Raw genomic sequence first — 24,890 nt, forward strand, 5'->3', positions numbered from 1 at the left:
CCATTTTGCCAGACAAACAGCTTTGTGGATTTCTTCCCACCTCTCCCCAAAGTTCCTGGACACCCAGAGGCTGTTCTGAAAAGTTCAGTAGTCAGACAGGATTGCTGGTTACTGGCTGTGTTACCTCTAACGCTTCAAATAGCATCTGCCCTAAAAAAATGCAGAGCCAACCCTCTGAAATGGAACACACATCAGGGCTTCTAAATACAAGGCCACATAACACTCCCTGGAAAGTACTGACTGTATGTTTCAGATTCAGGAATAGAAGTTCATCACCCAGAATCCTAAAGGGCTAAAGGACACAGCAGCTGTGATTTGTCATTCTTCCCCTTGTGGGATGCTACCACCCGACCCCGCCAGGTGTCGCTACAGAACTCAGTCCCAGGACATCTCACAGAGCACACTGGCAGCTATGTAAAAAAGCAGAGATGAGAGGGAGTGGGATGTGTGCTGTCTCTTACTTCAGTGCTGAGGACCAGCAGGTTGTCGGAGTTCTGCGGGTGGTATATGACCTGACTCTGGGGCTGAAAGGGGAGATCTGTCTGAGCAAAGTTCTTAGCATAATCAGACGATCTGAAGATCTTTCCTCCATGGCTCCCTCCAGGCACAGGCATGTCCCCCGTCAGAATCACCTAGACAAGGAGCAAGAGGGAGACCAGGTCAGCGAGGGTGAACATGCCTTCACCGTGACAGTCAGCCTCGGCCACATCCCCTGCACCAGCCGTACTGACCTGCTCCAATACAAATGGGCTTTGTGTGGCTCACTCAGACCCCATTTCCTGGCAAGGGGGCTCCAAGGGCTTCATAGGCTCTGGCTAAGCCCAGAGAGAAAGGCACTACCCCCGTTCTACAGACAGGGAAACCAAGGCACAGAGCTGTGATGTGACTTCCCCTAAGTCTCCCAGCAGGTAAGTGGAGCGTTGGGAGCAGTACCCAGGAGCATACCACCACCCCTCCTCTGAACACCAGTCAGCACTGCCATGCGGAGAGGTGCATTTCAGTGAACAGAAGTGCATTGCTATGCAGCATGAATGCAGCCCTCATGAAGGCCAGCTCCATCCCCAACTCAGGGGCAGTTCCAGGGAGTATATGCTGTTCAAGAGCACATTTAGACTTGAAATTAGACGAAGGTTTCTAACCATTAGGGGAGTGAAGTTCTGGAACAGCCTTCCGAGGGAAGTAGTGGGGGCAAAAGACTTATCTGGCTTTAAGACTAAGCTTGATAAGTATATGGAGGGGATGTTATGATGGGATAGTTTAATTTGGGCAATTGATCTTGGATTATCAGCAGATAAGTCTGCTCAATGGTCTGTGAGGGGATGTTGGATGGGATGGGAACTGAGTTACTGCAGAGAATTCTTTCCTGGGTGCTGGCTGGTGAGTCTTGCCCACATGCTCAGGGTTTAGCTGATCGCCATATTTGGGGTCGGGAAGGAATTTTCCTCCAGGGCGGATTGGCAGGGGCCCTGGAGGTTTTTTGCCTTTCTCTGCAGCGTGGGGCATGGGTCGCTTGCTGGTGGATTCTCTGCAGCTTGAGGTCTTCAAACCACAATTTTGAGGATTTCAATAACTCAGTCATGGGTTAGGGGTTGTTATAAAAGTGGATGGGTAGGGTTCTGTGGCCTGCCTTGTGCAGGAGGTCAGACTAGATGATCATATTGGTCCCTTCTGACCTATGAGTCTATGAGCAGCTGTCTCCTACCTTCCCCGAGTTCTCCGGGCCGATGGCCATCCCAAGCTCCGTCCGGATGAAGGTGTGGTTAATGAGCTTTGTGATGTCTATGAAAGTTTTTCCATAGTCCTCACTGAGAGGGAAGAAAGTAGATAATGATTCTTCTAGAGCAGTGGTTCTCAAGCAGGGGTCTGGGGCCTCCTGGAGAGCTGTGGGCAGATTTCAGGGGGTCTGCCAAGCAGCACCAGTGTTAGACTCGCTGGGGCCCAGGGCAGAAAGCCAAAGTCCCACCACCCAGGGCTAAAGCAGAAGTCTGAGCAATGTAGCTTCGCAGGGGATTCTGTGGTGTGGGCCCCGGGCAATTGCCCTGCTTGTTACCCTCTAATGCTGACCCTGGCTTTTATATGCAGAAAACCAGCTGTTGAGGCATGGGTGGACCGTGGAGTTTTTATAGCACGTCGGGTGAGCCTCAGACACAGAAAGGTTGAGAGTCCCTGGTCTAGGAGACACCTTGGGATGCAGCACAGGGGACAAGGTGTCACTGATGCTTCCGAAACAACTGCTGGGATTAGAGAGCCTCAAAGAAGGAATGTGCTGGGCACCTCAAAGCAGCTGCTCAGACAAAGAACGGAAGCATTCCATGGCAAACAGCTGCTTTTCCAACACTCGAGCTAGGGAGGAGCCAACCTGCAAGAGTTCCAATCACCCAGGACTGGCCCAAAAGGGAGTCACAAGACCACCAGGCCAGTCCTGCATTGCTCAGCTCTGGCCTACAAGGCTCCTCCCCCCCAAAAAGGTGTTTACCCAGGACTGAGGATATTCCAGTCTCCAATGAGCCCCACAATCCTTTGCATCAGTGCAGAGGAGTCTGGGAAGCTGCGGGTACTGATCACTCGTGCACATGCGGAACCAGGGCATGATTTTGTAGAGGGAAGTGAGTGACCAGGCACCACGCACCAGGTTTACCGAATGCTAGCTCCTCACTGGCATGAAAAGAGTCTCAGCAACTGAACACCCAGATTCCCAGAGCAGCCCAGAGCTGTTCTTGTTACCCTGCAGCACACCCATCCCACTGGGCTGGGCAGAGTTTCTTGCATTCCTCACCCTCTACCAGGCACATCAGAGGAAGAGGCAAGATACAACCAAGCCCTTGGCAATTATCCCCACTCGAGGTATCTCCCATTCCTGTACGGCAGCCCAGCACCTGTCAGCTGGGGTGACACAGTGGAGTGAGTCGGCACCAATTTCGAAGCCCTGCCTCCCCCACCACACCCCAAAAGGCTGCTTGAGCCTGCTGGCAGCTCAGCCTCCCTCCAACTCCTCCCCCAGTGGGTACGCCACGCTTACGGCTGGCCTCCCACGGGCGAGCGACGGAGAGCTGCAGCATCAGGTTGGATGGCCAGACGATGCAGCTCGCTAATTCACTGAGTTAATCAAATCAGCTGCATGCATCAGGCACGGGGGGCCTCACCTCCTGTAGAGTTTGGACTGCTTGAAACTCACGAACAGCAACGGTAACTTGAATGTGGTCAGGACGAGAATAACCTGGCCAAAGAGAGGACCAGAGTGTCAATCCTGGGGAGAGTCACTAGCAGGCCCCCCCTTGCCCCCCCAGGCAGCCTGTGAGTACAGCCCTCAGTTCACCCCCTCCCACTGGATTTACTGACCCTGAGAAGGGATTTGACAGTCCCTTAAATATCCACCTCAGGATAGTCAGTTAGTGCTTTGACCAACCCTCCACCCCACTCTTACCCCTCTCATGTGGCTTCTCCCAGTGAGAACGGCTTTAACAAGATAGGGACTCGCTGGCCAAAAAGGTTTGTATTTGCCAGGGCAGGAAATGAGTCTGCTGGGAAGATACCCCCAAATCACAGGCAATCAGACAGTCATCTGGCCTCCAGCCAAATCCAGGGGCAGGTTATTGGCTCAACCCACCTCTTTCAACAGCCAATCCCAATGTCTTTAAGGCAGCAAATGCCACAAGCTAGTATCAAAGGATGGTCTTACAGGGGTATACGGCACCTTCACCTCCCAACATGCAGCCACTTCTAGGGTGGAAGGCACCAAGCTACGGACAGCACAATGCACAAAACTGATGTGGAGGGAGGGGTTTGGCCAGGCTTTAGGACAAACCATTCCCCCCGCATGAGAAAGGCCAAGGGTTCTTTGATGTCCACAGCCCAGACAAGACCTTGGTCTTGCCCAGCAGGCCCACACGTAGGGGAGGCTGAGGAGCTGAGCCAACTCTGCCAGGGCTTGAGCCAAGAACTTCAGACACGGACTTGAGCCTCCAAGCTGCTCTGCGAGAACCAGCATTGTCTGGGACGCAGCGGCCATCTGATGAGAGTCAGGGAGGTTGGCTGCCTCAGCAGTTCTTTCCTGCAGGAGCCCACGGGAGTGTAGGTTGCCTTGCCTGATAAAGACAGCACAGCCCTGCCCTGCCCGGAGCTGTAATTTAGAGGGTCAATTCCAGGGGCTGGAGGAGCAGCCGTCTTGTGATAGCTCTACAGATAAACCCTTCGACAGCAGCTGCTCAGCGAGCAGTGCTGGCTATGAAGGTTTCCTAGCAGCAGCTCACTTGCTCCATGTTCGGACACTTCTAATGGGCATCAGTCACACAAGAGCACGGCCCAGCACCATCCCACTCCTCAAATGCCAGGAGCTTCCATAGATCCCAAAGCCTGAAGGGACCACTGCAATGTTCCCGCTAATTTTTTACATCCAGGTGCAGAATGAATTTTGTTCTGTGCACCGATATCGAGGTGATGAGTGGCAGGGGTGGGGCCGAGGGGTTTGGGTTATGGGAGGGGGCTCAAGGCTGGGGCAAAGGGCTGGGATGTGGGGGAGTGAGGGCTCCTGCTGAGGGTGCGGGCTCTGGGGCTCAGGCAGAGGGTTGGGATGTGGGAAGGGGTAAGGGCTCCAGCTGGGGGTGCAGGCTCTGGGGTGGGGCTCCAGGGTGGCACAGACATCAGGATAAAGGTGTTCTATCGGTGCAGCTCATTCCGGGAACTGGACCTAAATAAGCAATACCAGTTTAAGCACCATTCTACCAGCATAACTGCACCCCTGCTGTAGGATATGTAGATTTGTGCCAATGATCTAGCTGGAGTGTTAGACCAGCCCCCACTGGGGACCTTCCTAGGCAGGATTAAATGTCTGGGCGCGCAGAACACTGGGAATGTCCAATATCAGGAATGCTTGTGCTCAAGTTGGACACTGCTTCCCGGAAGCCAAGCTGTGCTTCCCAGCTGCCTCTCCGGCTTGCCCACCCCCACTGCTGCCCCATCATTTAGAAGAGTTACCTTTTAAAGCCCATTCAGATCAAATGCACTACTTACTCCAGTGCTGTCTCCAACCCAGGAGAGCGACACAGTGCCGCTGAAGTCATCAAAGATATACTGCAAGGAAAAAGATTGGAGTCACAACCAAACTTCTGTGCTCCACACCCCGGATCAGGCAACAAGCCCCTATACCTCCTGTCACCAGAGGGGATCAGGAGGAATTTGATCTGCATGGTGGAGTACCTCCCAGTTACACACACCATCCCAAGGCAGTATTAACCACCCAGCTGCCAGCCCAAGATTTGTCCAGCCCACTGGCATTTCCACCCCCCATTCATCACAGGTCGCTAGGGATTACCTGGGCAGTCTATTGCTGAATCAGTAAAGCCAGGAGACACATCCCAGGAGGCGCTTTTTCTCCAGCTTCATGCTCCCTCAGGTGGCTTCCTTCACCAACCCCCACACATCCCCTTACGTGGGACGTTGCTGAAATGCCCAGTGGATTCTTGCCACACACCCTATGTGTGACAACTCAGAGTTTGTCTCCTTGGCAGATCTCATGGGCAGGTGTCCCGAGTCCTCTCTCTCTCAATACTACCTTGTCCCTTCAGTAGTTCAGATAACACTGGGCGGCTTGTGCTGGGCAGACAGAGTGAAGCAGAACTCAAGCTTTGTGGGTCGAAGGTGCTAAGTTCAGCCCCCACTGACCACCTCTCCAAGGGGCTGACGTGCTCACATCTGAGCTACAGAGCCATCCTGTCTCTACCTCAAAGCTTTGCAGGGGCTTGCGGCCTTTCCTCTTAGCACTTGATACTCATCAGCGAGTTATTGCAATATGGAAAAAGCATAATCAGGTTCCCCTTGTGTCTGCCCTTGAACACATGTGCAGGATAGCAGCTCTGCTAAGGGAAGCTGATTTCACTTTTGGTTCTGCTGAAGTGCAGATGCTTGCCCGGCGTGGTCACCCTCCCCTAATAGGGCTTCATTGCTAAACCAGAAGCCAGGGACCCACGAGCGTCATGAGGCCTGCGATCGTTTCTAATCTAGCCCTGCAAGAACACGAGAGTGAGCAGCACAGACTGCTCCCAGATCTCACACCCTCATCAGTTAACAACGCCTCTCCTATCAGAGAGCTCCCCAGCATCCACTTGGCATCGAGAAGCATCCCAACCCAGACGGGCAGTAATGGCTGAAAGTTAAGCAGAGCTGGACTCTTTTCCTGTTGGACATACTAGTCACCCCTAAGAGCAGCACCATGCCGACAAGAAATACTCTGGTGCATTTGTTTGGCCTTGTAGAGCAGTAAAACTGGGCTGTGCACTTTATCACAAGCACTAGAGTAAACAGCGCAGCCCTGCCACTCTGCAAAGGCATCTGCCTCCAGATAATATTTTCCACAGCTCCTGCTGGCTGCCAGGCAGGACCACAGCAAAAGCTCCTGTTCAGCAAGGGGACAAACTGGACCCGGCCTAAGAGCCCAGAGGGACACCAGAGAGATGAAGCCAGCAGAGCAGTGATACTGGGATTTGGCTAGCTAGCGCCACGTTAGTGCCAAGAAGAAACCTGGCAATGCAAATATTCTCCTGAGCAGAACAATGAATGCCATCAGTGCCCTGCCCTGCCGTCTCAAAGGTTGCCTCATAATCTGTTCACAATCTCGCTACATTTTGAGGCTCGCCATGTTACAGCTCAGCCAGCACTTACGCCATAAAATCCTAGATCAGTTTCTGAGCTGGACAGGACATAAACCGAGATCTGGGTTTCAGGCAGAGAAACCTCTCCCCCTCCCAGAGCAGTGACTCTGATACACCTCTGCCTCTGGGAACAGGAATCCCAGCATTCTACAGGCAAAACCTGGGAGATGGCCAGACAGTCACCATGGAAATACACCTGCGACCTTGGAATGGTCTGTTCTGAGAGGCCCTCAATACCTTCACTGCGACAGGAGAAGCACTACCAGTTTCAACCTCAAGTGTCCAGTTACCTTCGCTGGAGGGGAGCAGAGACCCAGGGAATACCTGGGGGAGAGTGCAGGATGCTGTTTCTTCACAGCCATGGGCACCTTACGGCCTCAGTAGTGCAGGGGCAGGGCTGTGCCAACACGGTTATTGAGCTATGCCAGACCTGTGCAAAAGGCAGGCTCCTGGGGCGATCAGAAGGAAGACGAAAGGAGACAAGGAGGCTGTGGAGAAGGCTCTTGCATCAACGAGGATGGCATGAAGGACAGAAGAGAGCTGATGCTATGCAAACAAGGGGAGGAGTAGACAGAAAATCCAAGAAGTGGGCTGGAGCAGCCCTTAGAGAATCACTAGCCTGGGTGACTCTGAAATGGACCCAAGAACAAGTGTGGAGTTTGATGCAGTCTCACCATTTGGAGTGTGCAGGAAGTGGCTGACGATGTGCTTGAGTGCAGGGAACTGGGACTTTGGGAGACAGGGGAGGCATTTTCAGCAGACATGGAGAGAGGCAGGGAGACACAGGTGGGACTTGCCACAGCCAGGAACTGGCAGCAGGCTACACCAGCCGCACGAGGCAGGTGAAGGAGGAAAGTTCTGGACAAGAGGGGGAGGCAGAGGGACCTTCCAAGCAAAGGAAGGAAAGAGGAAATGACATACATGGCATACAGCAGTGCAGCAGTGTCAGAGTGGTGGGTATGGTAGAGTGCAGACAAAGAGCAGAACCTGTGAGCTGAAGAAAGGGGGAGAAAAGTCAGGGCAGCTGTGCCCCTCCCCCCCGGGAGCCAGTGCAGCATTAGCAGATTCATCTGAGAGACACCTATTAGCATCTCATTAAAAAAATGGAAGAAATGTAAATTAGCTGCTTGTATGACAGATGGGACGGGGGATACCAACGGCGGTTACAGACATGCCACAGTGAATGTAATCCAGACAACACAGCCAGGGCTTCCAGTGTGAGGAAATCCATGGGGGAAATTTACAAATGGTTGGCAAAAAACTGCCCGCTACCAGCCACCTCCAAACACGGCATCTGACTTTGCATTACTGTCCTAGCCATCCCCAACCTCAGGCAAATCCACCTCCTCGTTCCCCTCCTCCCAGGAAGGAACAGTTACGTAAAGATTCTGCTTTGACGCAAGATGGGGAACAGTTCTGCTGAGAGCACTGAGTCACTCCCAGGGCACATGGCTCACTCACCCAACAATCCCAACAGGTTTTCTAAACCCATCTCCACTTCAGCCAAGCGAGATCGGGAAGATTCTGCTTCTCTAGGAACTAGGTTGTGCTTTAATCTCGCCAGGCCTCATGCTATGAGGTCATCAAATCATCCACTGGACAGCCATGCAACAGGAGGCCACTCTGCTATACAGCAGGGTAAAAGATCTTGTGTTTTTGGCCTACTGGTCCATTAGTAGCCAAGCTTCATGGTAGCGTAACCCCTGCTACTCAGTCTCTGTTAATAAAGGATGATTTTAATGGCTCCTCTTCATGCAGAAATGGAAAAAATGGGCTTATTACATTGCAATAAGTTCTTACAGTCAGAAGGGGCTCTATGGATAGCAGCCCTCCCACCTCCTATGAGATGACATTTGGGCCCACGGCAGGGGTGCAGGTGCTAAACTAGGAACTCTAGGAGTGGCATCTGCAGCAGCACAAAGAAGGCAACAGAGTTTGCTGTCTAAATGCACCTGTCTGCATGAGAGAGGCTGCCATACCCAGGAAGATCATCATGCTAGAAGGCTAGTGGGCGGATTCAGGGCTTGCTTGACTAGAAGCAGGATAGAGACTCTCCTCTTAAGCAGTTAAAACTTGCTTACTCACATAGCTCCTTAGCACAGATGCTGGCAACTCAAATGCATTTCACCTCAGCACTGACTATCCCTCAGGGAGGCAGAAGGAAAGCTACTTTGCACTTTATAAATGATCACAGAGTGTTTAACAGCTAAGCCTCAACACCACAGTATACAGGTAAGGAACATGAAGATATCTCTTCCCAGGGCACTGAAGTGCAGCTACCTCTGGGATGGAACATGGCAGCTGTTCTTTTACTATTTGCATTATGGTAGCATCTGGAGAACCCAACCAACATCAGCATCTCGTTTTGCTAAGCACCACACAAACAGCTCCTGCCATGCAGAGCTCACGCCACCGCACCAGAGAAATGGCAGAGGTCAAGGCATAAAAGGTAGTGCAATCCAACTGCAATTAGAGGAAGGCTCTAGGGAGCTAGGACAGCAGTTCTCAAACTGGGGCCTGCGGACCTCTGGGGGTCTGCGAGTCATGTCCGGGGCCACCAGCCCCACTGATCAACTCCTTCTCCTCCCTCCCAGCACCTCCTCCTGCACGCTGCTGGACAGCTGTTCCGCAGTATGCAGAACACACTGGGAGGGAACAGGAGTAGGGACAGGGCATGCTCAGGGGAGGGCAGAGGCAGGGAAGAGGAGTGGCAGAGGTGCAGCAGGAGTGGGAACAGGTGGGGCCTTGGGGGAAGGGGTGGGGCAGGGCTTGTGGCTGAGCAGGGGTTGAGCACCCCTGGGGAAAAACAGAAGCTGACTTGGGGGTCCATGAAAATTTTTAAATGAAAATGGAGGTCCTCGGGTTGCTAAAGTTTGCAAACTGCTGAGCTAGGAGCTAGCCACATCAGTTGGAAACTGACCAGGACACACGGGTTAGACAGACAGACAGACAAGCTTTGTTGTGCTTTTTTAAAAAGCACAAGTGTCCATTTGATCAGCTCTTCTATTGTCAACAGTGCTTAGAGAAGATTACAGTGACAGGAGCCTGAGCATTGCTGCTTAGAAGGCATCAGCAGCACGCTCTGGCTAAGCAGACACGGTGCTGGTGTGATCTAACCGAAGGGGAATGACTTCTAAGGTGGGGAACAATTGTGTGTGTAGAAGCTTGAAGAGAATCTCTGGCAAAACTAATATGAAAAATGCCCTCGTGTTTAATATTTCAGGTCTTATTAGAGATGACTTGACCCTGTTAGGTTCATAAGAGCATAGCTAAAAATAAAGGCCCAGATGTGCTGTGGATCTTCACAACCCACGTCAAATATGACATCTAGTGAAATAGGGACATTTTCCAAAGCCGAGAGAATGCCCATCGCTTCCACTTGTCATGGGAAAGGTTAACGACTTGTGTCCGACAGCTCCCCTACTGGAGGAGGAGGCTGGGCCAAGGGCAAAAGACCCCAGTGAAAATGGAGCTTTCCTCAGGAACAGCTGAGGGAGCAGTCCAGGAAAGCTCCAGTATTAGAGTGCCCCTTCGGACCGCAGCACCACTTCCTGTGACCCTACCACATCCCTGTGCGGGCTGAAGAATGGGACTGAGAATAAGCAGGGCTGCCCGGGGGGGAAGGGGGGGAGGAAGTGGGGCAATTTCAGAAGTGGTGTGGTGAGTCTTCATTTATTCACTCTGATTTAAGGTCCCGCGTGCCAGTAATACATTTTAACTTTTTTAGAAGGTCTCTTTCTATAAGTCTATAATATATAATTAAACTATTGTTGTATGTAAAGTAAATAAGGCTTTCAAAATGTTTAAGAAGTTTCATTTAAAATTAAATTAAAATGCAGAGTCCCCCAGACTGGTGGCCAGAACTGGAGCACTGTGAGTGCCACTGAAAATCAGCTCGTGTGCTGCCTTCGGCACACGTGCCATAGGTTGCCTATCCCTAGTCTATATTTCATTTCAGTGCCGTAGGGAGATTCATGTCAGGAGAGGGTAGCTTCATTTAAAATTAGCCTCTGGGTGAGGGATCACATGAGAAGAGCAATATCCTTCCCAACCCTACCAAGGGAAACCCCCCTCCCCTGCATTCCCTGAGGGCTTCAGAGGGGTTAATTCAGTGGTTCTCAAACTTTTATACTGGTGACCCCTTTCACATAGCAAACCTCTGAGTCTGACCTCCCTCCCCATATAAATTTAAAATATTCTTTTTATATATTTAACACTATTATAAATGCTGGAGGCAAAGCTGGGTTTGAGGTGGAGGATGACAGCTCGCGACGCCCAGTAATAACCTCATGCCCCCTGAGAGGTCCTGACCCCCAGTTTGAGAACCCCTGGGTTAGTTTAATTTTAGCACCCTGTGTCCATTCACATGCATGTGCTATTTTGAGCATTTCAGTTTTCACAACATAGGCTCATCCCAGATTCTGGAACAAGCTCAAATGCTCAGTTCGTGGAGTATGTAAAGACAAATCCAATTGTAACCGTTCCAGTTTGTGGGGGACCCATGAGCCAGTCTTCTGGAGAAAGACTAAATGCATGGAGGTTAGTATTAATGGCTATTAGCCAGGATGTGTAAGAATGGTATCTAGCCTCTTGTGTAAGAGGGTGGAGATGGTGCCGAGAGAGATATTTGATCTACTACCAGTTAGGTATTCCCCTCTGGGAGCACTTGGCATTGGCTCATTGTCGGTAAGACAGGATACTGGGACCTTTGGTTTGACCCAGTATGGCCATTCTTATGTTCTAAGCTAAATGAACATAAAAGCTCCATAAAAGTTATGGAGACAGAAATGAGTCAAGGAAGCCAGCAGAGTTTCAGAAACCTGGAAAAATCTCTGACTGGATGGGCTCAGGCATTTGGTCACAAGCTGAGCTGGTTCAAAAGTTTTGGATTTTTTTTAAGCAGAATTTTTTTATTGTTTCTTTAAACAATCAAACATAGCAAGCAGCAAATATTTAGCCACACGCCTCTGAAACCCGAAACCATATTCAGGTTTTGGCAGACTAATTTCAGCTTTTCAGTTAAAAAAAACCACAACAAATTTTGAAGGAAAGCAGACATTGTCCGTGATTTTTTTCTCCTTTTTAAAAACCTCTAGTTTTCAATCCAGAAAAAGTTTTGACGGAAAATATTTGTCCAACCCTTTTAATGAGCTTTAGTGCCTTTTAGCACTAGCTGATGCTGAGAACCAGTGATACCTTGTAAAGAAGTTTTCTCAAAACTGGCTTTGTGCCGAGATGCAGAAGGTTTATTTTTCCCAGGGCCGCCCATGGGGGGGAAGCAAGTGGGGCAATTTACACCGGGCCCCACAGGGGCCCCAACGAGAATATAGTATTGCAACTTTTTTATGGAAGGGGCCCCCAAAATTGCTTTGCCCCAGGCCCCCTGAATCCTCTGGACCACCCTGGGCCCTATTTCCAGCTCTCCCCAGTCTCTAGAATGGTTCTCAAAAGGAGAGTTAGTCATTGACGTTCAAGCTGCTTTGAGATCCTTCAGTGACCAGCACTACAGAAATGCCAAGTATCCATATTAAGAAAACATGAACCCAGTTTTCACTCCTTCCCACCCATCCCCCTAGCCAACCTTTCAGTTGTTTCTTTCCCGGGAGACAAGATGTGCACTCATTCCGTCCGAGGAGGGGGACTGTATGCCGGCACACATGCAGCCAAAGCATCCCTTCCCTCAGATCACAGCTGAGGGAAGAGGGGAACTCAGGGCTAGTCTACACTGGCAATGCTTTAACGGCGCAGTGCTGGGAGAGAGCTCTCCCAGCGCTCTAAAAAAAACCACCTCCACAAGGGACGCAGCTCCCAGCGCTGGGGCACTGTTTGCACCAGTGCTTTGCAGCGCTGAAACTTGCTGCGCTCAGGGGGGTATTTTTTCACACACCCGAGCGAGAAAGTTGCAGCGCTGTAAAGTGCCAGTGTAGACAAGCCCTCACATGGCTCATTCGGTCACAGATTCCAAGGCGGACAGGACCTTGGGGATCAGCTAGGCTGATCACCTAGAGAGCATCCATCTAGCACTAAATGCTAGGCAGGGACGAGACCTGTCAAGTTCTATCTGGTCTGTGCCTTGACAGTGCTCACCTCCTCCAGTAAACGATCAGTGGTGCAAAGACTTTAAATCCTCATTTGTGGTAGAAGAGAAAATCCCAGCTAGGCATCTGAGGCCTTTGCAATAGGCCTGAGCATGAGCAGACAGTGCATGTTAGCGCAGGAGGCACCAGACAGGACAGAAGGCAACAAATCACACCATGTGGAGAGCTAGGCTGGGTTCAGGTTCAGCATGTACCGACGCCATCAAATCCTAGAGCAGTGGCTGAACGGGCGGGACCTTGACCCCTTCCCTGGGAAGGGCAGAGGAAAAAAAGTTACCCCTGTGGTGAATCAGACCCTGCAAAGTATGGGTCACTTATGTCATCGTGGCATTTAGCACATCAGGCCCCCTCCATCAGCGCATGAGGAAGGCAGATCTGGCAGAGAGCACAGGGGTCTCCAGTCTCCAATGACTGAGCTAAGAGTTGCTTTTTGGAAGGGAAGAGCCCCCCTTCTGTCCTTCCTGACCCTGTATCTTATCCTGACAGGGATCATGCTTTGAAATGCAGCTGTCAGCACACCGGGATTCTGAGACACTGAGATTAGCATCTGTTCCCAGCTCCTGCAGTGTGGCATCATCATTACTCAGTGTTCTGCCAAGGTTTAAGGGTTTTTTGAAAGCTGCACAGCCACATTCTGACATATACCCCAGCACGCCCACACCATGTGTGCTAACAGGAGACTGGGCAATACATCTAGAGAGAGAGGCAGCTTTCCACCCAGTCACCTGGGAGACAGGATGTTCCCTTACACAAACAAGACACCCAGCTCCTGAAATGCAAAATACAGGACAGGGGGCAGTAGAATATATCCAGTACAGTAATACAGGGGATAGTAATGCCTGAGTCCTGCCAACAGCCAACGAAAGTCACCAGGCTGACCTACTGGATCAGTCTGAATCTAGAGGACCACACCCGTCTAACCACAACCCACATCTACGCCACAGGCTCAGATTGTGCTGTAGCTGGATAAGAAACATCCTTGATGAAAATCCATGCGCTATAGAAGCCATTTTTCTGATACCGTACGATATCCAAGGTACCTAGATGGCCCCACTGCTATTATCTGGGCACCTTCCAATCTTCCTCCGTGATTATTATCCCCATTGCACAGATGAGGAACTGAGCACAAAGTGAGGCTAAGTGACTTGCCCCAGTTCACACAGGGAGTTTGTGGCAGGGCTGGGAATTGGACCCAGATGTCTCAAGTCCTAGGCCAGAGCCCTAACCACTGGACCATCCTCCATCTCTGGAAAGATCTAAATGCAAGGGCCTGACTACCTAGAGTCATTAGAGACCCCAAGTGCTTTTCCTCAAGAGTAGAAGCTTTAACCCCACTACATTGCTAGAAACAAGGCTCTCCATTGCTTTCCCAAACCATGGAGCAGCATGGCTGTTTGGCAGCTGCTGGGCTCCACCCCAGAAGCAGCAACCGCAATTCCTACAAAGAACTCTGGAAACGTCAGAATGGGAGCACTACATCCCTGATGGGTTTTCATTACCCCCTGTTTAAATTCTATTTGGGAGGGCGATAAAGAGAAGGCGGAAAGCTAGGAATTTTATTTTAAGCGTTTCCTTATTCAGGTGTCTTGTCCCTTGCCCTTGGAGAGGTCTGGCAATCAGCAAAGCCACCTCTTCAGTTTAATTACACAGCGAGGGTGGCTGGTTGCATCTGCAGCCCTTGATCATGGAAGACAACATCCCTCACTGGAAACCAGAGGAGGAGCTCAGAACTTGACCTTCCCAGCCTCGCAACAGAGCATTGTGTCTTCCTAAACCTAGAGGCCGTGGTATGGCTCATGCTCAGACAAGAGTGCAAAGGGCTGACAGTGCAGCAGGGACCAAGCAGGACAGCAGAGAGTTCTCCCACTTTCCCACTGTTGGAACAGCATTCGCACTGCTGGTCAGCACGGTCTCTAAACCGGAAATTCCGGCTCTGCTGGGAAACGTTTTGGTGGCTGCTGCTCTGAACACAGAATAAATGAAATGTCCTCAAGCATGAGCAGAGCTGGAGCAGGGCCCACTTCTGCTGCCAGAAAGTCCCTTTTCTTCACATTGATCTGGGACCTCACTCTGTTAAGAGGGTAAGAATCATTTTATTTCAGAGAAAAGCTGTCTGCCAGGCTGCCAACAAGCAACCCAAAATGCCACTGAGTAGATAAGAGACCGCACACAGAAAGTTTCCCAAATCCAGGGCAAATCACTCTGAGGCCTTCCCTCTAGTTTAACATTCCCCAGCTGTTTAACACTTTCTATTTTCAAACTGCATCAAGGATTTTTCCATATTCCTCCCTAATGGTAGAGGTAGCCTCCCATGTTACAGTAGAGAAACTGAGGTGCAGAGGCTAAGCAGCTTTACCGAGTGTTGCTCCAGGGACAGCGGCTATCTCACTTGTCCCCACAGCCACATGGTTTCTGACAAAACCATTGTGATACATCAGCATGCAGCACAGCTCCCTTCTATGATGTTCGGGCCACAGCTTTCAGAGAAGCTCAAGCATCACTCCCTTATTCCCCCAAACACTGTTGTGTTTAGATATGGAAGTGTTGTAAGGTAGAAGAATTGCAAGCAGTGAGGGGGTTTTGCAACACTTTCCGTTGGCTTACACAAGGCATAAACCAGTGTAGCTTCCAAGCTAGGATGGAAACCCCAGAGCTGCTGTCTCGCGGTCCCATGCGCAGCCCCTGAGGCCACACTGCCTCTTACATATAAGGCAACAAAACACTTCAGACCCAAACAGGTCTGCTCATATGGCATGTTTAACCCAGAGGAAACACCTGCAAAGGGAGGAGGAGCTGCTATTATTCCACAAGCCAGCTGGCAGGTGCTACGCATTAACTTGGCAGCTAAGGCAGGAGAGCACACTGGCTGATGCTAGCCTCACCCCCACCCTGGATTTGCAGGTGTATTCTTGAGCTAGGAGGTTTTCAAACCCATCAGGAGCCAGCCACATGTGGGCACATGTTTCAGCATCTGATTAGAGAAAGAAAGCCCAGCAAACAATAGAATTAAACCCACTGGCTCTCTCCTCACCCCTACTGCTGCTTGGAAGTTTTGGAACTGACATCCCAGTACAGTGAGAATCCCAGGAAGAAGTGTTGCTGTGAGACAGAGCTGTTTACCCAGGCAGCAATCTGCAGAGGGTTTGGGAAGTTACCTTAGCTGGCCTGCGCAAGGAGGGGATGGAAGGAGTGTCTTGTGTCGTCTGCTTGGCCAAATAGGGAGCAGTACTTCAGTTGTACAGAAAGCTCCGGTCAGGCCTCCCTGGACTGAAGACTGACAGACCCTTTCCCCTCCATAGGGAATGGGGAACAGACTATATTCCCCACAGATACACACACAGGCATAGCTGAGATGTTGGACCTCTCAAGCATAAAGCAGAGACTCTGGGAGAAGAGGACCCTCAAGGGCTGGGGGAGAGCAAGCTAAACAAAAACAGAGGCTGAAATCTGTGTAAGAAGATACCAGATTTCACTCCCTCTTCAGGACTCCAGAGGCCCATAATAAAAGCGTAAGAGCTATGGCTTGTTCTCTCGTCTCCAGCAGACACGATCTGTTCTATCACAGATGGCTAGGACAAAACACTGACAGTTCTAGCAAATAAATGCTCATATTCTTCTCTGTGCTGAGACACCAATGTTATTCCCCAATGCTGATTTCTGACACAGCCTGTTTCTTTTAGGCACTAAGTGCTTTTTACATGCCTACAGAAGCTATGCGCTGAAGGGGAGAGAGGATGGGATTGTAGGTTAAGGCAAAGAAACAGGAAGCAGGATATATGGCCTCTGTTCTCAGATCTGTCATATACTCACTTTGGGCAAGACACTTGCCCTCTCTAAGCTTGTTTCTCAACTGTAAAATGGGACAAAACTGCCTGTGTTACAGGGAGGTTGGGATGCTAAACTCAGTGTTAGTAAAGGGCTTTGCAATCCCTGGAAGGAAGCCAGAGGAGGTTTTTAAGTCTCAGCTCCAGACACAATAGGATGACAGCAGATATACTGCAGAATACCGTTATACCATAGGGCCCATCCACCACAAAGGAAGGATAAAGCATCCACAAACAATGTCACATTACACTGGGACTAAATACCTCCAATGTGTCAGAAAGAGTAAGCAAATGAATCCCAACTTTTGATCCTACATCAGGTAAAGAAGAGGCTAATAGAAATGGGCTTAAAACCCAATTATCCAAGCCAGGCCAGTTTACTACTGCCTAGTGAGTGGTAGGCTTCACCACTCATTGCTACAGAATCTAAGGTTTTAGTCCTTATGATTGCGAAGAAAACCTTCCCAAATGTGAATTTCATGTAAATCGATGCAGTGCCTATCTTCCAGAGTCTGCAGACAGTGCCTCTGCTTCTGCTCATAGTTTTGCCAAGCAACAGCATGAAATTAACAAGAGCAGTTAAGATTAATAATAGCACTAAGAATGCTGTGGCCAGGAGGCGAAACTGATCAGGATCATCACTTCTGGCCTTAGAATCTCTGTCTTTTTCTCCCAGCACCTGTTAGTTTGGAAAGCTAAAAGCAGAGGCAGACACTGGAGCTGCTCCTGGGGGGAGAAGGGCCCAAAGAAGAGGCTGGGGAAAGAAGGGGACTAATAGTCACACTCCCCCTCCGCCGCACCCCCAGCTTGCTGTAGCACAGAGGCTCTGTGGGATGGGTAGAAGAAACCTCTGCCCTTCTGAGCAGCCAGGAAGCTCACCTATTTGAGGCAGGTGGCGGGAACGATAGTACAATAGTTAAGAATCCCAGGACCCTTCCCAGTTGCTATATTATAGTAGCAACCAGGAACCCCCATCAAAGAACAGTATTCCACTGTGCTAAGTGCTGGACAGACAAGTAACTAGGACAACACTCCTTCCCCCATAGAGTTACAATCAAGGTGTCAGGCAGGATGCCACAGGCAAGCAGGATGAGGGTGAGTTGGGAGCATGAGGTAACAATAAAACAGAGTATTTACACAAAAGCAGAAGGCAGCTGGGGCTTCCAGCACAGTACCCCTAGATCTTTCTGGGGTTAACATCTCCTTTTTTCTACCAGCTCCTGGCTAGTAAGCAATTGGTAAGGTGGCTGTTGCGGGGGAGACCTGTACTAGGAGAGAGGACTAACCCATTTAGCTTTTGTGGGGGTTAGATGACTGAAGTTTAAGCTGTCTGTGCAAATGGGAAATAACCAGGACATTAGATTTTAGGTCTACCAAACCTGGCAGCATCTCCTTAATCTTCCACCTCATTCTTTCAATCACTGTACTAAGAAGCTACTGCATTCAGGTGAAGTGCTGACATCACATCTTCTGTGAGAATAGCATCTCAGCTATTACTTAAAGTTTAAAATAGAAAAATGCAGAAAGAGAAGCCACTGAATCAAATGTTAACTCAGGCTCTACCCAGCTAAGAGATCCCTCCCCAGAGGAAAGGGGGATAAGCCTGCCAGACATAGTTCTGCCTCTCAGGGGATCCCCAAAATGGTAATACGTCTCAGGTACAGAATTAAATCACAAAGACAAACACCAAGAGTGAAACAAACATCTGCTAAAGCCATAAAGAGAATAGGGAGAGACAGGAGGGATACAGAAGGAACCAAATAATAGGATTTTCTACAGCAGATTATTAATGCAACAGCAGCACTGAATTGCCCTGCTACAGTTAAGGGCCTGTTACAGTCTGGATTATATGCCCCTATGCTCATTGTCAGTGGAGCACAGGTTCCTGCAGTACACATACAGGTGCAATCTTTGGAGCCACTGCACTCTATCAGGTCAGTGAAGTGTGGCTAACTGATGACTAGGGGGGCGAGGGAATGGCTGTTTTATATTTTGTTTTTTTCAGAGACTGCTACAGAGTTCCACAGATGCAACAAGACTCAGCACCTCAGACGCCCGACAAGCTCACAGGAGCAGCAGTATGGCCCCTCTGCCGCTCGCTCAGCATCAGCAGAGTGACCTGTTTTCAATCTCACTTTGAAAATCAGGGAGAAGTTACAATGCTTCTCAGGTGAAGGCACACCCAGGTGTTCAACACAACGTTGAAGTGTTCTCTGTAGGTCCTCTATGGGCCTGCAATAGCGCACAGACTAGCCTGCCCTTCGCTGACACATGCAGGTAAACCAAGCGCTCAGACATTAAAGATACCTCTCTAACTCCAGGCAAAATGGGTTCCATTATCCCCATTCAGCAGATGGGGAAACAGAGGCACCAACCTAGGAAGTGACTTACCAAAGGTCACACTGACATTTGCCATAATAGACACTCACGTGGCAGGAACCTGCTCTATACAAACTTAACCCCCTCGGCTCCTGGCTGCGCAGGCAAAGACCAGCTGCCTCCCGCCCCAATACCTATTGTATGCAGCGATTTCTTGAAGGCACCGGCAACTAGTGCTAGAAAGCAAGGTGGGAGGGCCAGCTTTAGCTCTCCCGGGCCCCTGCCTGCAAGAGGAGGAAGGTGAATTGCTGTCCTGGCGGCTCTGATAGGAGGCAAAGACCAAGGCAGCGTGGGAGCCCCCCAAGACCAGGCAGGCATGGCTGGCACAGGGCAGTATCCCCTATTCTGGGCACGGCAAGACCATCAGCGGCGGCGGCGGGGGGGAACGCGGTGTGTCGGTCTGTCCGCCCTCAGCGGCGGGGGGGAACGCGGTGTGTCGGTCTGTCCGCCCTCAGCGGCGGCGGGGGGGAACGCGGTGTGTCGGTCTGTCCGCACTCAGCGGCGGCGGGGGGGAACGCGGTGTGTCGGTCTGTCCGCCCCCCCGCCCCGCACCTGGTAGGTGTTGTTGCCCAGGATGGGTTCGACCCCGCGCAGCTCCCCGCAGCCCGGCTCCACCGCCCGCCGTCTCCGCAGCGGCCCGCCACGGGCCCCTTCCAGCCGGTCGGGTCCCAGCAGCAGCAGGACGGTCCCCCACAGCGCAGCCTCCCTCAGCCCCATCGCCACTAACCAGCCCAGGCCAGCAGCTGCCAGCGTCCGGACCCCGGCTTCGCCGCGCCCCGCCTACAGCCACCCCATTGGGTAGCACGCACTCAGCTGCCACTTCTCATTGGTTAAAGGAAACGGCACTCTCCATCCAGGAAACAAGCCCCGCCCTCCATGAGGGTTCTTTCCCCGTTCGTGTGGCCGAGCGCGCCTCATAATTGTGATTGGCTTCATGAACTGTCCGTCTCTATCTCTCAAGCACTCACACCGTCCCCCTAGCAACGTCACATGGGCCGAACCTGACCAGACCCTTTACCTTCTGATTAGGTTCCCTCCTTGTCACTCATGCATTCCAAGCACCACCTTCTTCCACAAACGCCTCGCTCATTGGTTGACCTCGCATAAAGTGATTGCCTAGACCCACCGTTAATCTTATTTCCCCTCAATCCTAGTCTACCCCGCGACCGTTCTCTGATTGGCTAGTAGATGCGCAGAGCAGGTTGTTCTTTTTTTAATTGGTTGAATTTAACAGCCTCTACTTTGCAACCTGGAAACGTTGTGTCTACAAGTCCCGCTCCCCAGAGCACTTAAAGGCGCAGCGCCCTGTGGAAGCCTGGTTCCTCCACGCTCCCACCAGGCAGCCCGGGGGTACAACAGCCTACTCCCCTACTAGAGCCGGGCCCCAGAGCTGAGACCAGAACCCAGGCATCTGAGTCCAGGCCTTGTCCTAGGCCCCCAGCTGTGGCCCTATGGGCGTTTTTGCTGCATGCTGGTTCTATGGGGGGAGGGATAGCTCAGTAGCCTGCTAAATCCTGGATTGTGAGCTCAGTCGTGGAGGGGGCCATTTAGGGAACTGGGGTAAAAACCTGTTCTGGGGATTGGTCCTGCTTTAGCAGGGGCTGTGACTAGATGACCTCCTGAGGTCCCTTCCAACCCTGATATTCTATGGTTCTACATTAATAATGGACTTAAAGCTAACCCTGCTGGCGGGCTCCATCTATCACCATTAGAATCATAGAATCTCAGGTTTGAAAGGGACCTGAGGAGGTCATCTAGTCTCACCCCCTGCTCAAAGTGGGACCAGTCCCCAACTAAATCATCCCAGCAAGGGATTTGTCAAGCCTGACCTTATAAACCTCAAAGGAAGGAGATTCCACTACCTCCAGAGATAACCCATTCTAGTGCTTCACCATCCTCCTAGTGAAAAAGTTTTTCCTAATATCCAACCTATTTCTGCAGAACTGCTGCCTAGCCATTCGGTCCCTAGTCTGTAACAGTGCATGGGATTCTTCCCGTCCTAAGTGCAGGACTCTGCACTTGTCCTTGTTGAACCTCATCAGGTTTCTTTTGGCCCAATCCTCTAATTTGTCTAGGTCCCTCTGTATCCTATCCCTACCCTCCAGCGTATCTACCACTCCTCCCAGTTTAGTGTCATCTGCAAACTTGCTGAGAGTGCAGTCCACGCCATCCTCCAGATCATTAATGAAGATATTGAACAAAACTGGCCCCAGGACCGACCCTTGGGCACTCCGCTTGATACCGGCTGCCAACTAGACATGGAGCCATTGATCACTACCCGTTGAGCCCGAGATGATCTAGCCAGCTTTCTATCCACCTTATAGTCCATTCATCCAGCCCATACTTCTTTAACTTGCTGGCAAGAATACTGTGGGAGACCGTATCAAAAGCTTTGCTAAAGTCAAGGAATAAACACATCCACTGCTTTCCCTCATCCACAGAGCCAGTTATCTCCTCATAGAAGGCAATTAGGTTAGTCAGGCATGACTTGCCCTTGGTGAATCCATGCTGACTGTTCCTGATCACTTTCCTCTCCTCTAAGTGCTTCAGAATTGATTCCTTGAGGACCTGCTCCATGATTTTTCCAGGGACTGAGGTGAGGCTGACTGGCCTGTAGTTCCCTGGATCCTCCTCCTTCCCTTTTTTAAAGATGGGCACTACATTAGCCTTTTTCCAGTCATCAGGACCTCCCCCGTTTGCCATGAGTTTTTCAAAGATAATGGCCAATGGCTCTGCAATCACATCTGCCAACTCCTTTAGCACCCTCGGATGCAGTGCATCCGGCCCCATGGACTTGTGTGCTCATCCAGTTTTTCTAAATAGTCCCGAACCACTTCTTTCTCCACAGAGGGCTGGTCACCTTCTCCCATACTGTGCTGCCAGTGCAGCAGTCTGGGAGCTGACCTTGTTGTGAAGACAGAGGCAAAAAAAGCATTGAGTACATTAGCTTTTTCCACATCCTCTGTCTCAGGCTTGCCTCCCTTATTCAGTAAGGGGCCCACACTTTCCTTGACTTTCTTCTTGTTGCTAACATACCTGAAGAAACCCTTCTTGTTACTCTTAACATCTCTTGCTAGCTGCGGCTCCAAGTGTGATTTGGCCTTCCTGATTTCATTCCTGCAAGCCTGAGCAATATTTTTATACTCTTCCCTGGTCATTTGTCCAATCTTCCACATCGTCAGCTTCTTTTTTGCGTTTAAGATCAGCAAGGATTTCACTGTTAACCCAAGCTGGTTGCCTGCCATATTTACTATTCTTTCTACACATTGGGATGTATTTTTCCTGCAACCTCAATAAAGATTCTTTAAAATACAGCCAGCTCTCCTGGACTCTTTTCCCCCTCATGTTATTTTCCCAGAAGATCCTGCCCATCAGTTCCCTGAGGGAGTCAAAGTCTGCTTTTCCGAAGTCCAGAGTCCGTATTCTGCTGATCTCCTTTCTTCCTTGCATCCGGATCCTGAACTCGACCATCTCATGGTCACAGCCTCCCAGCTTCCCATCCACTTTTGCTTCCCCTATTAATTCTTCCTGGTTTGTGAGCAACAGATCTAGAAGAGCTCTGCCCCTAGTTGTATCCTCCAGTACTTGCAGCAGGAAATTGTCCCCTACGTGTTCCAAAAACTTCCTGGATTGTCTGTGCACTGCTGTATTGCTCTCCCAGCAGATATCAGGGTGATTAAAGTCTCCTATCAGAACCAGGGCCTGCAATCTAGTAACTTCTGCTACTTGCCAGAAGAAAGCCTCGTTCACTTCATCCCCCCTGGTCTGGTGGTCTATAACAGACTCCCACCACAACATCATCTTTGTTGCTCACACTTCTAAACTTAATTCAGAGACTCTCTGGTTTTTCTCCAATTTCATACTGGAGCTCTGAGCAGTCATACTGCTCTCTTACATACAGTGCAACTCCACCTTTTCTGCCCTGCCTGTCCTTTCTGAACAGTGTATATCCATCCATGACAGTACTCCAGTCATGCGAGTTATCCCACCAAGTCTCTGTTATTCCTGTCACATCATAGTTCCTTGACTCTGCCAGGACTCCCTGCTTGTTTCCCATGCTTCCTGCATTTGTGTATAGGCACTTAAGGTAACTTGCTGATTGTCCTGCTTTCTCAGTATGATATAGGAGTCCTCCCCTCTTGCACTCTCCTGCTCGTGCTTCCTCCCGGTATCTCGTTTCCCCATTTACCTCAGGGCTTTGGTCTCCTTCCCCTGGTGAACCTAGTTTAAAGACCTCCTCACTAGGTTAGCCAGCCTGCTTGCAAAGATGCTCTTCTCTCTCTTCGTTAGATGGAGCCCATCTCTGCCTAGCACTCCTCCTTCTTGGAACACCATCCCATGGTCAAAGAACCCAAAGCCTTCTCTCCGACACCACCTGCGTAGCCATTCGTTGACTTCCACAATTCGACGATCTCTACCCAGGCCTTTTCCTTTCACAGGGAGGATGGACAAGACCACCACTTGCGCCTCAAACTCCTTTATCCTTCTTCCCAGAGCCACGTAGTCTGCAGTGATCTGCTCAAGGTCATTCCTGGCAGTATCATTCGTGCCCACGTGGAGAAGCAGGAAGGGGTAGCGATCCAAGGGCTTGATGAGTCTCAGCAGTTTCTCCATCACATTGTGAATCCTAGCTCCTGGCAAGCAGCAGACCTCTTGGTTTTCTTGGTCGGGGCAGCAGATAGATGACTCAGTCCCCCTGAGGAGGGAGTCTCCAACCACCACCCCCCTCCTTGGGAGCGGTGGTCATGGAACCCCCATTCCTAGGACAGTGCATCTCATGCCTTCCAATCGGTGAAGTCTCCTTCTGCTCCCTTCCCTCAGACATATCATCTAGTCCACTCTCCACATTAGTGCCTGTGGAGAGAACATGAAAACAGTTACTTTTCTGTATCTCCACTGCTGGTACATGGACACTCCTCATTCTTCTTCTGGAGGTCACATGCTGCCAAATTTCTTCACCATCTCTCTCCCCCCTCTGCATAGCCTGCTCCAATTCTTCAGAATGTTGTGCCCGTAGAAGCATATCCTGATGTCTGTCCAGGAAATCTTTATTTTTTCCTATGCAATGCAGGGTCGATACTTGTTGCTCCAGACCTTGAACCTTCTCTTCCAATATGGAGACCAGCTTGCACTTTGTCTGTACAAAGTCAGTTCTGTCCTGTGGAAGAAAGACAAACATGGCACATCCTGTGCAGGTTACAACAGCTGATCGTTCACCATCCATAATTTCTTCCTTCTAAGAGCTTCCTCTACTGTTGCAGCAACTCACAGAAGCCCGTGAGATGACAGCCTAGGTGGGCTCTCCCCCGGCCAATTCCCAGGCAAACTCCCCTTGTTAGCCTTCGCTGTTAGCGGCAAACCAGCTGAGCAGCTAACTGCCTTTTTATAACAGTCAGGCCCACTCAAGGCCCACCTGGAACAAAGCACTCCCAATTCACACTTTTCAAACAAACAATCTGACATTCACCTGACAGTGTTTTTCTTACAGCTCCAGCTGAAGTTGGGTGAATATGTGAGACTCAACCAAGTAGTTTTAAAAGTTTCTAACCATCCTGGCTGTGAACAAAGTTGAAAGTGGGACCCAGAACATGCTCTAAAGGCTTAAAAACCAGAAGGTCATTTTTTTTTAAATGTTTTTAAAATCTTTGGTTCAAAAATCACATCAAGATTTTTGAGCGCTTCATGGTAGCAATGCTAGGGGTAGCTGGCCCAGTGAGCAGTGCAAGCCACGGTAATTTGGGCAGGAACAAGAGTAACCCCAATTCCAAGCCTCAGTGACGCCATGGCATGAGTGGAAAGCAGCTTCTGTTACAGGTGAGGATTTAGCACGATTAAACAGATGGCTGCTTGCAAAGGTTGGAAAACAAATCTAGAATCCCAAATTCACATGATGTTTTACATGCTTTAAGGCACATGCCCTTCACCACTGGACTTCACCCTCA

The 24,890-nt window shown here is 50.4% G+C and overlaps 1 protein-coding gene across 1 annotated transcript in view; it reads right to left on the bottom strand.

Moving 5' to 3' along the window:
- The window catches only part of SORT1 (sortilin 1), a 42,385-nt gene extending 22,661 nt beyond the window's left edge, over positions 1 to 19,724 (bottom strand). Inside the window, exons 1-6 of the mRNA XM_032799642.2 lie at positions 19,501 to 19,724; positions 5,011 to 5,070; positions 3,144 to 3,217; positions 1,703 to 1,805; positions 462 to 632; positions 2 to 75 (exon numbers count right to left, since the gene is read on the bottom strand). Of these exons, the coding sequence (XP_032655533.1) occupies positions 2 to 75; positions 462 to 632; positions 1,703 to 1,805; positions 3,144 to 3,217; positions 5,011 to 5,070; positions 19,501 to 19,665 (647 nt within the window). The 5' untranslated portion in view covers positions 19,666 to 19,724. The remainder of the gene's footprint in view (position 1; positions 76 to 461; positions 633 to 1,702; positions 1,806 to 3,143; positions 3,218 to 5,010; positions 5,071 to 19,500) is intronic.
- Between the last annotated feature and the right edge of the window lie 5,166 nt (positions 19,725 to 24,890).

Source organism: Chelonoidis abingdonii, chromosome 4, assembly GCF_003597395.2.
Source record: "Chelonoidis abingdonii isolate Lonesome George chromosome 4, CheloAbing_2.0, whole genome shotgun sequence".
NCBI classification, from domain to species: Eukaryota; Metazoa; Chordata; order Testudines; family Testudinidae; genus Chelonoidis; species Chelonoidis abingdonii.